This window comes from Pyrus communis, chromosome 10 (assembly GCF_041283825.1).
Source record: "Pyrus communis isolate YQ-2024b chromosome 10, ASM4128382v1, whole genome shotgun sequence".
NCBI lineage: Eukaryota > Viridiplantae > Streptophyta > Magnoliopsida > Rosales > Rosaceae > Pyrus > Pyrus communis.
Genome location: NC_142574.1, coordinates 28,224,297 through 28,235,935, shown reverse-complemented (window position 1 = coordinate 28,235,935; position 11,639 = coordinate 28,224,297). Strand labels below are relative to the sequence as shown.

General features: G+C 36.3%; 1 protein-coding gene across 1 annotated transcript; it reads left to right on the top strand.

Moving 5' to 3' along the window:
• Positions 1–8,391: 8,391 nt before the first annotated feature.
• Positions 8,392–10,969, top strand: LOC137728690 (F-box protein At5g46170). The gene is made up of 2 exons (XM_068467431.2): positions 8,392–9,982; positions 10,503–10,969. Exon 1 carries the CDS (start codon positions 8,652–8,654, stop codon positions 9,960–9,962), a length of 1,311 nt encoding a protein of 436 aa, XP_068323532.2. The 5' UTR covers positions 8,392–8,651; the 3' UTR covers positions 9,963–9,982; positions 10,503–10,969.
• The last annotated feature ends 670 nt before the right edge of the window (positions 10,970–11,639 follow it).

Here is an 11,639-nt window from a genome sequence, read left to right as displayed (position 1 = left end):
CACTCAATGGGATCCTTCATCACCACAATTTAAGGTAATCACTAATCATAACAAGGTATGGATCCAGATTATAAAAAGTTAGGGGACCATATCATTAAGATTTATGAATCCAAATTGAATCGAAACTTTATATATATAAATTTTTTTTTTTTAAATGAGACACATCAATTATATCGTCAATTAGTTTTATAATAAATAAAAAATATATCACGTAACAAGTGTTTAAGTTATACCAAATAAGGTTTTTTTAGCCAAAATGATCATTGAGATTGTCATAACTCCTCACTTTGGTCCTTGAGATTTAAAATCGATAGAAGTGATCCATGAGATTATTCACCGTCAATTATTTTGGTCATTCTATAAAAAATATATGTTAAATTGAAGAAACCACTAGTTTTAGGAGAATGGTTGATTTAACAAAAATGCCCTCAACTTAACAAAAATTTCTCACAAAATGACTAAATGGTTGACGGTGGACAATCTCAGAAACCACTTCTATTCATTTTAAATCTCAAAAACCAAAATGAAGAGTTACGCTAGTTTCAAAAACCATTTTAGATAAAAAGCTAACCAACAAATTTGTCCCTCTTGCCCTTTGATTGCAACTTTTATTTATTGCTCAACTATACACTTCTTGTGACATGAATTCAATTCAATTTCCCAGGACCATTTTTATGCATGTTTTTACAGTTTCTAATGAGTGCCATTAAAAAAAAAAAAAAAAAAAAACAGCCTGTCTCCTTATGAATGGGTCTTTCATGGGTTGTGAAGATATGGTTCTTCTCTCTTTACATTATAAAGTTCCAAAGTATATTTCCAAGTTTTTGTTTTAGGGTTCTTTTTTTCTCCCCATACATGACAAATCTAACCTTACGATGAAACCAAGAATTTGTTGCCCTACCCATGAATGATATAGTTCACTCGATCATAGATTATGAGAAATACAAAAAAGAAATGTGCTCGTGTTGAGAGTACGAATTCCATGTTGAGAAAATAAGAGATCTTATACGTGCTTATAAGTAATTGGGTGATCCCCATATATGTCAATTGGTTTTGTAGTTGAACCACAATTTTCTTCATGGTATCAAGGCAGGTTGCCTAATGTGTGAAGCCTACGTGTTTATAAGTAATTGAGTGACTCTTCATATTAGCAATTGGTTTTATAGTGGAACCTCAACTTTCTTTGTGGTATCAGAGCAAATTGTCTATGTGTGAAGCCTAATGACCACATATTCTCTACGTCATCTGATTTGTGTTGTCCACGTGTTAAGCTTGAAAATTCTTCATGTGAGGGGGCGTGTTGAACATATAAATCCTACATCTAGGAAAGAAGAGACCTTACATGTACTTATAAGTAATTGAACAACTCTCCATATTGCCAATTAATTTTACGGTGAAACGTCAACTTTCTTTACTAAAAACTATGTATTTTATATGACTTCCATATGTGGCAGATAAAAATGTGCCACTTGAACATCCAAATGGGGGAGAAATAGAAGTACTGAAATGGTTATATTCACTAGCTATAAGCAATAGTGTCATGCATGGGAACCTTTAAATTTTTGTATGGATTGGACTAACTGAATTTGAAGTCTCAAAACAAAAATTTCAGACACATATATGGAGAGTGCTATTACACACCTATTTTACTCTGACACATTCTTATTAATTTTTGGAAATTGATCTTTTTCAATTTATATAAGAAGTAAAAACAGATGTCTGGTTAGCACTACCAATATATTAGACGTATATGTGTTTTCATAAGCCAAAAGAAGAAGATTATCTTCATTCGTAAAATGAAATGAAATAAGGAGAAAAGTGCTAAATTGACAATGACACAAAATCACGTCAAAGTTCAAACCGAAAGGCGAAATTCCAAGTTTGATTGGGCAAAAGGAGAATTGAAGAATTTTATCACGGCGAAAGCAATTTGATAAACAACAAACCGACTTTAAATCTTGAAAATGATAGACTTGAGAAAATTCTCCAACCTCCAAAACTTATTTAAATACTCCAATATTCCCACCTATCAACTCTACCTCTAAAGAATATAAAAACGAAGGATAATGTTATTTACATATCATTTTTAACAATTTACACTTTTGTTAATCACTCAAAACAAAACACTTACAAAAATAACTAAAATCTATAAATGCACAATTGACCTGGCAAAAGATATCGAAATACCAAAAACGATTTAACTAACTGCAAAGTCATGCAATTTGATCGTTTGTCATTCTATTCTAAACAACGTATTATGAGCTCAAATTAGACGGTAATATCTCTAAATTTACGAATTCTAAAATTTATTTTTCTCAAATTTACGCCTGTCAAGTTGTTGAATAATCCGATTCGCATTGTGCTTTACATCAATTTGTCAAATATAATGTTCAACGTCCGTTACAAACGCCAATCTCGCCGTGAATTACACGACACAAGACATCATGAAATGAAATAGGTGATTTCATGTGTTGTAGTTTGTACCATGATACCGTCTCAAGAGTACGGACGCCACGGCACGTGTGAAAACGTTTTTATGAAGACACACATGCCATCCCAAAAGGGCCCACAACGTGCGTTCGTTTGTGATTTGTATTTTTCTTGGATCTGTTTTAATTAATTAAATAATTATTGTGCTTAAGTTCAATTAATTGCACTTGCTTAATCTGCATTTTATTCAGCCTTTCGAAGGCCATCAAGTAATTAATTATATGGTATTTAGTATTACGTGTGGAAAGTTAATTACTTTATGTAATATAAGTGGATTTAAATGTTATTCATATCATGTTTTTATACAACATTTCTATACCATTTTAGATGACATCTGATGTGGACAGTCACATCATTTAAAAAATTTGCAAAACCTAAGGAAATGAAGGAGAAAGACTTCTCGTATACCACAATCATAATTTAATTAACTAGTTTTTCTTAATTATTATTTTATTAAATAATGAACTAAATTAAAAAAATATGATGAATTCAAATGATGTGACTGTTCACATCAAATGCCGCCTAAAACGGTTTGAAAATATGGTATAAAAACATGATATGAATAACATTACTCATTTAATTCATCTGAAAAATAAATATTTCATGATATGAATTTGATTCGTTTTGGTAAAGCTCGTGCTCTATTTTTTCACAACACATCATCACCAACTATTTTCTGTCATTGGGTTTAGTGTAAGCAACCTTATATAAATATAAAGTCATGGACGGATGCACACACAGGAGTTAGAGTACGCAATTTTGCTCGCTTAATTACTGGTTAAGATGGCTAAGAAAATGCCTCAAAGAGGCTAAAGTGAAGGTATGTAACCAAAGGCAACTAGTTAAAAACTTAAAAGTGTCTTGAATTGGTTATTAGCTACGGCTTCGTGTAGATGAGTTGCATCCAACAACTTGAATTGAGGGCAGATTTTGGTAGTGTTTTGGGTCTTGTTGGCCCTGAGATTTCAGGACCCTGTACGAAAGTCAATTAGAGGTCCTAAAAAGTACTTAAATTTTTTATTTTTTTATTTTTTTGTTCAAAAAAATAATTTTAGTTTGCATTTGAGTTTCTTTAAATTCTAATAGCACAAACAAATTTAACAAATAAATAAGTAGAAAGGTGGCATATTGTTTTTCCTTAACTATTTAGAGAGTCAAGGTTTGAATTTTCATGTTATTATGTGAAAATTTTATATTATTTTGTGGAAGCTTATGCATTTAATAAAAATAAACTGAAAAAAGAAGAAGATGGAGACGAGTTTTAAACCCATCACGTAGGCCGATGTAAAGAAGCGGTAATACCACTTGCGCTTAGACTCAAGTTTATAATATTTTACGTATACTACTATATATACGTATATACATGCAAATTTGAAAAATCGGGAGCCTTTTTTATTTTGGGACCTTGTACGGTAGCACCACTTGCATCCCCTCAGGATTGGCCTGGGTCTTGTAGGATGGCGAACCTTTGTTTGAGACGGTAGCAAGTGTGTCGCCCGAGGTATAAGAAAAATGATGAGTGGTCGTCATCCCCGCCTTCCTCATGATGTGGAGAGATTTTTCAGTATGACCGGCACACGGGGTGGTACACCACGTGTCATTATACAAATAGTGAGATATGTGTGTTAAAAAGTTAATAACTTAAAAAATAAAATTTCTCACCACTTACATAAAAACACGTGGTGTACCATCCGTGTTCCCATCGCAATGAAATTTTTTTCCATAATATGTTGGGCAATGGGGGATGTTCAACTGGGGTTCGGTTCTCTTCAATTGCTCTAAGCGAAAGATGAGTAGGTTGGTTGAAAGAATAGTAGCCGACGAATAAGCTCAGGTGTGCAACTTACGAGCCTAACTTTATGTGGCCCCAGGTTTATGGGAAAGAAGAGGTTCCATACTTTGCTTTCATCTGAATCAAAGTTACCATTAAGCTTCAAGCAAATCCCAAAGCGTCATTCAAGGTACAAAACAGCAATAAAATTGTTTAAAAGGACGGGAAAAGCAAACTTGAGAGCACAACAAAAAAAAGGTGAAAAATGAAATAGGGCCGGACCAAAGCCTTAAACCAACAAAACTTGACCTACTTTGCGGCCTTATGTTGCGGCTTTTTACCGTCTTTACCCGACAATATAATCATCTAAGGATCACAAGTTGTGGACATCCGCTACCTATCCACCCACCCACCATCTTCTTACTTTCAACCACCGTAAATTTTATTTGATTCTTACTAGTTACCAATTGAACCGACGTGGATTATTCGAGTTGGTCGGAATTTAATGTTTGTTCATTGTACTTAAATTCATTTTCAATGAATTAGAGATATATTTTTTGTAAATCATCATGGGGTGGTCTAGTGGTTGGGATGAATTCCAGACACATATTCCACACGATAAGTCTTGGGTTTGATTTATGTAGTTGGTGAATCGCACGATGATGGCTAGGGAGAGGCTGAAATGCCTCTGTGAGTCTTTCCGACTTCTGAAATGATCGCCATAGATGATCCCCTTTTAAATAAAAAAATTAAAAAAAAGAGAGATTTTTTTTTTTTTTTTTGTAATATTAGATGTTTTATTAAAACCTTCGCTAAATGAAGCTCACATATTATGTGTGTAAATATAAAATTTTATGAAAAAAAAAGAGAAATGTGAGAGAAAGAGAAAATGAAAGTTTTTTTTCTTTTTTTCTAAATTATAGATGTTATAATGACATGTGTGAGGTTTTATTATTATCTTTTTTATTTTATTTTTTAATCAAACGATATTACATACACTAAGGTGGTGAAGGAGCGAGCTAAGTCTCACAATAGACTAGCAATAATGTGGTTCAAATTCGTCTTTGACGATAATTGAACCTAAGACCTCTCACTTACCAATGAAGAGAAATGTCACTATACCGTAGTACTAAATAACGACATGTGTGTGACGTTTAAAAAAAAAAAAACAGTAAAATTTAGTTTGTGTGAATTTACATTACTACCCATGATTTTATTTTGTAATAAAAGACAAACAATATTGTCTTCTCACCATCTTTTAATTGACAAGTAACTATTTGTCTAATGATACTCTTTTTTTTCAATATTGTAAGCGTTCAAGTTTGTGCTAATTACTTTATTGCAATTAGCAGAAATAATCACTGTTTGATATTTGATTGCAAAACGATAACATAACAATCACAAAATGATGACATACGACACTTGATTACTTTTGCAATTAAATGTCAAAAAGTGATCATTTATGCTAATTATTTAGCATGTTTTTTAAGGATACTATTGGACAGTGGAATTGAGATCGGTCGATTGCCGAAAAATTTGATCAACTGGTTGCAGGAAAAAGTTGGCCCGTTGTCCACACATATAGCTCCCGTGGCCCCGGCTTTTGCCTCTATCATGGTATGTTTGAGCGACAATCATGTCATTATTTTGAATTATAGCGGTATATTTTGGTTGACTTTTTCAGTGATACCTAAACTAAAAACAAGTTATATTAGCTAAAACTTTTCTTAGAATTGATACTTTTTTTTAGTACGAATTGATACTTAAACTAAAAGATCCCTAGCCCAAAAAAATAAAAAAAATAAAAAAATCTCACCACAGTCCTCTCACAGCTAGTCTATTACATGCACGTGGCTTTCGTTTACCATCGATATTAGGATGGGTGGAATTTTTTGCCAAATTACCATACTAACTATACCATATTAAAGTTGTGTCAAAAAATTTGTACCATTGGTAATGGTACGGTATTTGTACCGTACCATACATTTTTGGTACGGTAATGGTTCAAAACCATTACTAGTGGTATATCTTACCGTACCACTACTATTAATATTATATAATTTATTTATTCATTTATATATAATTAGGTATTATTATCATTATATATACATTTTATATTTTTTTCTAGTCATTTATTCAATCATCTTACCCTCTAACCTCTACTTTCTGAATAAAAAAACCTAAGCCTTCTTGCGCTGTGACTTTTCATCTTTTCACTCATCTAGCCACTGATTTCATCTCTGTTGCTCCATTTCCGGTGACTCTCTCTCTCCGAAGTCCATCTCATCTTCTCCTTCATCAAATTGGGATGTCTTTCTCCCTGGCTTCGTCTATCAAGTTAATTTTTTTTACAATTTTAAAGAATGTAGAGATGAAATTTAGGAATATTTGTACTATTTTTTTAGGGATATTGGGTTCTTTCAACAATTTTTCCATCTATTTACTTCTTGTTTCTTAAATGAATCTCTATAAAATTCTCATAATTAAATAAAAAAGTTTGAGAAACCCAAAAGGGGTGGCCAAAACACGTTTGGGCCTTGAATTGGGTTGGAAAAAAAAAATCAAATTTTGGCCCAAAACAAAGTAGTAATTACCATTACCATATCATGTCAACCGAACTATTTAGCATAGGTATACTGAAAATTTGGTACTGTAATAGTAATAAATTTTGTCATACCAAAAGTTTGGTATGGTAATTGGTACATGAGTTTTGATACGGTAATCGTACCAATACCACCCCTAAGGATAGAAGGATTAAAACTCGAGACCTCAAATGTACGGGTTAATATTTTACCAATTAAGTTATAAAATTTTTACAGTAATTATAATTGAGAGGAAAAACAAAGCGTAAACGTTGATAAGAAAAATTGAAATAAAGAATAGTTCCTCATTTTACACTTAACATATTGCCATTCCTTTTAGGAAAAACAAATTATTACAATATTTCATGTTTTAAATAGTATGGGTTCATGTCAAAAATAATTTTTAAAAGTAAAGCCTTACATCCCGGAACCATGGGGCTCTATCGGCAGCGGTCCTACGCCAACGCCAATGCCCAGGCGAACTCCAAAATTGGCATTGCCAGCTATGTCTACGGAGCAGAGAAATGCTAAGGAGAATTTAAAAAAAAAAAAAAAATCAGATTTTTTATACTTTCTGTCATTTTAAGTTTTTAGTACAATATCTTATAATATTAAGAAATAAATTAACGTTAAATTGTAGAGTGACGGAGAATCCATAAAAAGAGAGTTTCTTTAGTATTTCTCCTATAAAGAGATGTTGTCATGCCAACGCTCAACATTCAATCGCTCGCTATTCATGTATTGATGCCAACTTAATTATCATAAATGTGATAAAAAAAATATTAATTAGCAAAAGTAGGTTAACAATAAATTTCTCAACTTGTAAGAGAAAAATTTCATATTTGATATTTACGAATGACGATTTCAAGTTTCGTTTGACCAATTTGAATCTAGTCTCATGCCTCTTACATGAAAATGAATATCACAAGACTATAGTACTAGTTTGTAAACAAAATAGAGTTTTAAAAACATAAACAAAAATACAAAATAATTAAGAAAAAAACTGATTTGATTGTTTAGTTAAAATTAAAGAAAACTAATGAAAATGATTTGAAAACTTTGAGTTTATCGATAACGAAAAAATAAAAAGTAAAGTGAAATAGTGAATAGCACCATGATTGATTTTTTAGTGTAAAAATGTGATTTTTCGTTAAAGTAAATAGTTTTGGGAGTTTTTCATTAAAGTTCCCTTAAAATTAATATATTTTGTTACTTAATATTATGGTTTAATGGATCTGAACCGAAACTTGATATTTCTTTTTATTTATAAGTATAAGGTTTTAAGTTATTGTGGGTGACCCAAGTTTCTATTATATGTTTTCCGGGAATTACTTGAAATCATAGAGAAGAGATCCTCTCGGGATCTCTTTCATCAAGATTACCGGATTAAATAATCTGAACTTTTTAAATTTCATCTAACGATACACTTGTTTTGATTCCTTAAAAGTTGTAATAATTTATCTCTTCTCGAAATTATAAGCTCAAATAGAATTTACCCAAGAGGGAAAGGAATCAAAGTTAAAGGGTGAGAAAAAGGAGGGTAAAGCCAGCAAAGTAGAAGACAAAAGTAAGAATATATTTTACAAACAAACATAATATTGTGCCGCGTCTCTCTCTGTCAATCCTCTCTCTCTCTCTCTCTCCTCTCTCTACTCTGCGCATCGTAAAATGACAGAACAACAAGCCTAACCCATCAGCGTGGATATATCTCCTCCTCCTACCATTTCTTCCCCCATCTCCCCCTCTCTCTCTCTAAGATTTTCTCTCTTTCTCTCTCTAAAATCCCTCTCTGCAACCTGCGATCTGCCATGCGTTTCCCCTCTCAGATCTACGCACCTCCACCCCAATCTGATCTCTTCCAACTTTCCTATCCGTTTCAATCCGACCCAGAATCCACAAGCGAAACGATGTCCTCTGTGCGCTCAGATCTGACCTTCTCCTCTAGAGTTTACCCGGAACCCTACTCCTCCGTCGACGACGACCACTTCGATCGCCTCCCGGACTCCCTCCTCCTCCTCGTCTTCAACAAGATCGGCGACGTCAAGGCCCTCGGCCGCTGCTGCGTCGTTTCCCGCCGCTTCCACTCCCTTGTCCCCCAGGTCGATAACGTCGTCGTCCGCGTCGACTGCGTCATCTCCGACGACGACTCCTCCCCCTCCTCCGCCTCCTCGTCTTCCTCCTCCGACAAGTCCCGGGCCCCCTTCTCTGCCCTCTTCCGCCTCGTCCTCGGCGGCATTGTCAAGCCTCTGCAGGCGCTCGGGCAGTTCCTGGGACCCAACCGGCGATCCCCGAATGGGTCGCACTCCGCTCTCTCCGTCGATGACCCAGATTCCTCCGCCGCCGACAGCAACAGCCTCGACCAGTCCGGCGTCACCCACCACTCCCCGACCCAAGTCTTGAAGAATTTCAACGAGATTCGATTCCTCCGGATCGAGCTTCCCAGCGGTGAGCTCGGCATCGACGACGGTGTTTTGCTCAAGTGGAGGGCCGATTTCGGCTCCACCTTAGACAACTGCGTCATCCTCGGCGCATCCTCAGTCATCCACCCGGGACCCACCAAAGCATCGCTCCTTCCGGACACTGGGTCCGATGGGTTGTGCGCCACCAACAACGCCACCGTGACGGAAGACAACGGAAGCATACCCGACTCGTTTTACATCAACGGCGGCCTGAAGCTGAGGGTTGTGTGGACGATCAGCTCGTTGATCGCCGCCTCAGCCAGGCACTACCTGCTTCAGCCAATCATTTCCGAGCACAAAACGCTAGACAGCTTGGTTCTGACCGATGCCGACGGTCAGGGGGTGTTGCACATGAACAGGGACCAGCTCGAGGAGTTGCGGGTGAAGCCATTGTCGGCCTCTTCGGCGTCGAAGCGGACGCTCGTGCCGGCACTGAACATGCGGCTCTGGTATGCTCCCCAGCTGGAATTGCCTGATGGGGTCGTGCTAAAGGGTGCGACTTTGGTTGCTATAAGGCCCAGCGAGCAATCTCTGACCGCCAAGAAGGAGGTTTCCTCTGATCTGTCCTGGATTTCGACCGCCTTCGAAGAGCCGTACGGGACGGCGGCCAAGATGCTGGTCAAGAGGCGCACATACTGTCTTGAGATGAATTCCTTCTGATTCTATTTCAGGTGTCTCAGGTAAATTTGCTGTTAATGTATTCGTGTATGAATTATTCGGATTGAATTGGATGATTGCTTGGGTTTTAATGTCTTTTGGCTGCAATTCAATGACTGGTTGGCTTCAAATGTTCGGCAAATATTTCCTGTGCATTAGAACCAGAAGTCATTTATTTCGTCCTTGTTCTTGCTTGCAATCCAAAGTTCCCAAATTTAATGGTATTACAGGGAATTGGGTTGATCTGCATGTTGCTCTCAGTCCAAAGTTCCAAACCTTAAATTGTATTAGGTATTGGATTGCCAAGACAATGCATTATAAAGTAGCTTAGAAGCATATGTCATTTGTTAAATAATTGAATGAGAGTTTGGATAAACAATCAAATGCATAATGTTAGGTAGCGATTTTGGCACGAGTATGTTTTTGGATTTCTTATTCCGCTCTGGTTGTCTCTATGATTGCTTAATGCTAATGTACAAGTTTTCCATGTGATTACTCATTCATGGTTTGGTACTGATTTAGTTCAACTTGGGATTTTGACAGGGGAATCTCAGTGTCCTTCAAGGGAAAATGGGGAGCTGCATAATTGAAAGTGGAGAAGGGGAGAACAATTTTGCCTCATCGGAAGACTAAGTTAACTGCGGTGCCTCTCAGTTGAAACGAATCTTGATTGGAACGATGCAGAAAGAGGAGATACACTGACGGAACATGCACTGCAGATCCTCCACTCTTGTATGCTTGAGCTGAGAGTTGAAAATGCTTGCTGCATCTGCTGGATGTTACTGTTTCGGGCATTACGCTTGTAAGAGTGAGTGCTCGCATGCAACTAAGATTGATGGGTTTGCAGTGATCTAGTTTTACCTTTCTTTCTTCCAAATGTATGTGAATATTGTAGGTATCATGAAACTGTTCTCTGGTTATGTGATGTATGTCAAAAGTTCATTTCAGAAACAACTTCCATTCAAAGTTTCCGTCCTCGTAGAAAATAACAGAAATGTGCTTCGTTCTCATGACTGCGGGTATAGAATCGATAGCAGGAAATGTCCGAATGGTGTAACGTTTGAATGTTCTGTGAGAGAACTTCCATGGAGATAATGAAGTAATTGTTCCCTTTTCTTCTCCCATTTATGTGCTAGGATCAGTTTGTGAGATCCACAAAGGAGGACGAGTTCCGGGCAACCGATCCTCCTTTGTGGGTATCATGTTTGTGAGACCCACAAAACAGGACGAGTTCTGGCCCGGGCTACTGATCCTCCTTTGTGGGTATCATGTTTGTGAGACCTATAAAGCAGGACGAGTTCCGGGGGACTGAACTTGCTTTGTGGATCTCACAAGCACTTGCGATGGCGAGGATAAAAAGGAAATGTTCTTTGCGTCACTGTGTCGTTCACTCAACCTAAAAGGTCTCTTGGCTTTTCAATTTCATCACATTAAGCCATGGAAATGTTCTTTGCGTCACTGTGTCGTTCACTCAACCTAAAAGGTATCTTGGCTTTTCAATTTCATCAAGAGCTTAGTTTAGTGAAAAAATTTACCTAATAATTCTGGAATAAAACATCACTTTCTGGCTCCCAAATAGAGAGGGAATATCATCTTCTCTTGGTTTGTGAACAAATGCTTTGTCTCCCAGTAGAGAAGCAGCAGGTGGTTTAAAAATAATTACACAAATAAAATTCTGTT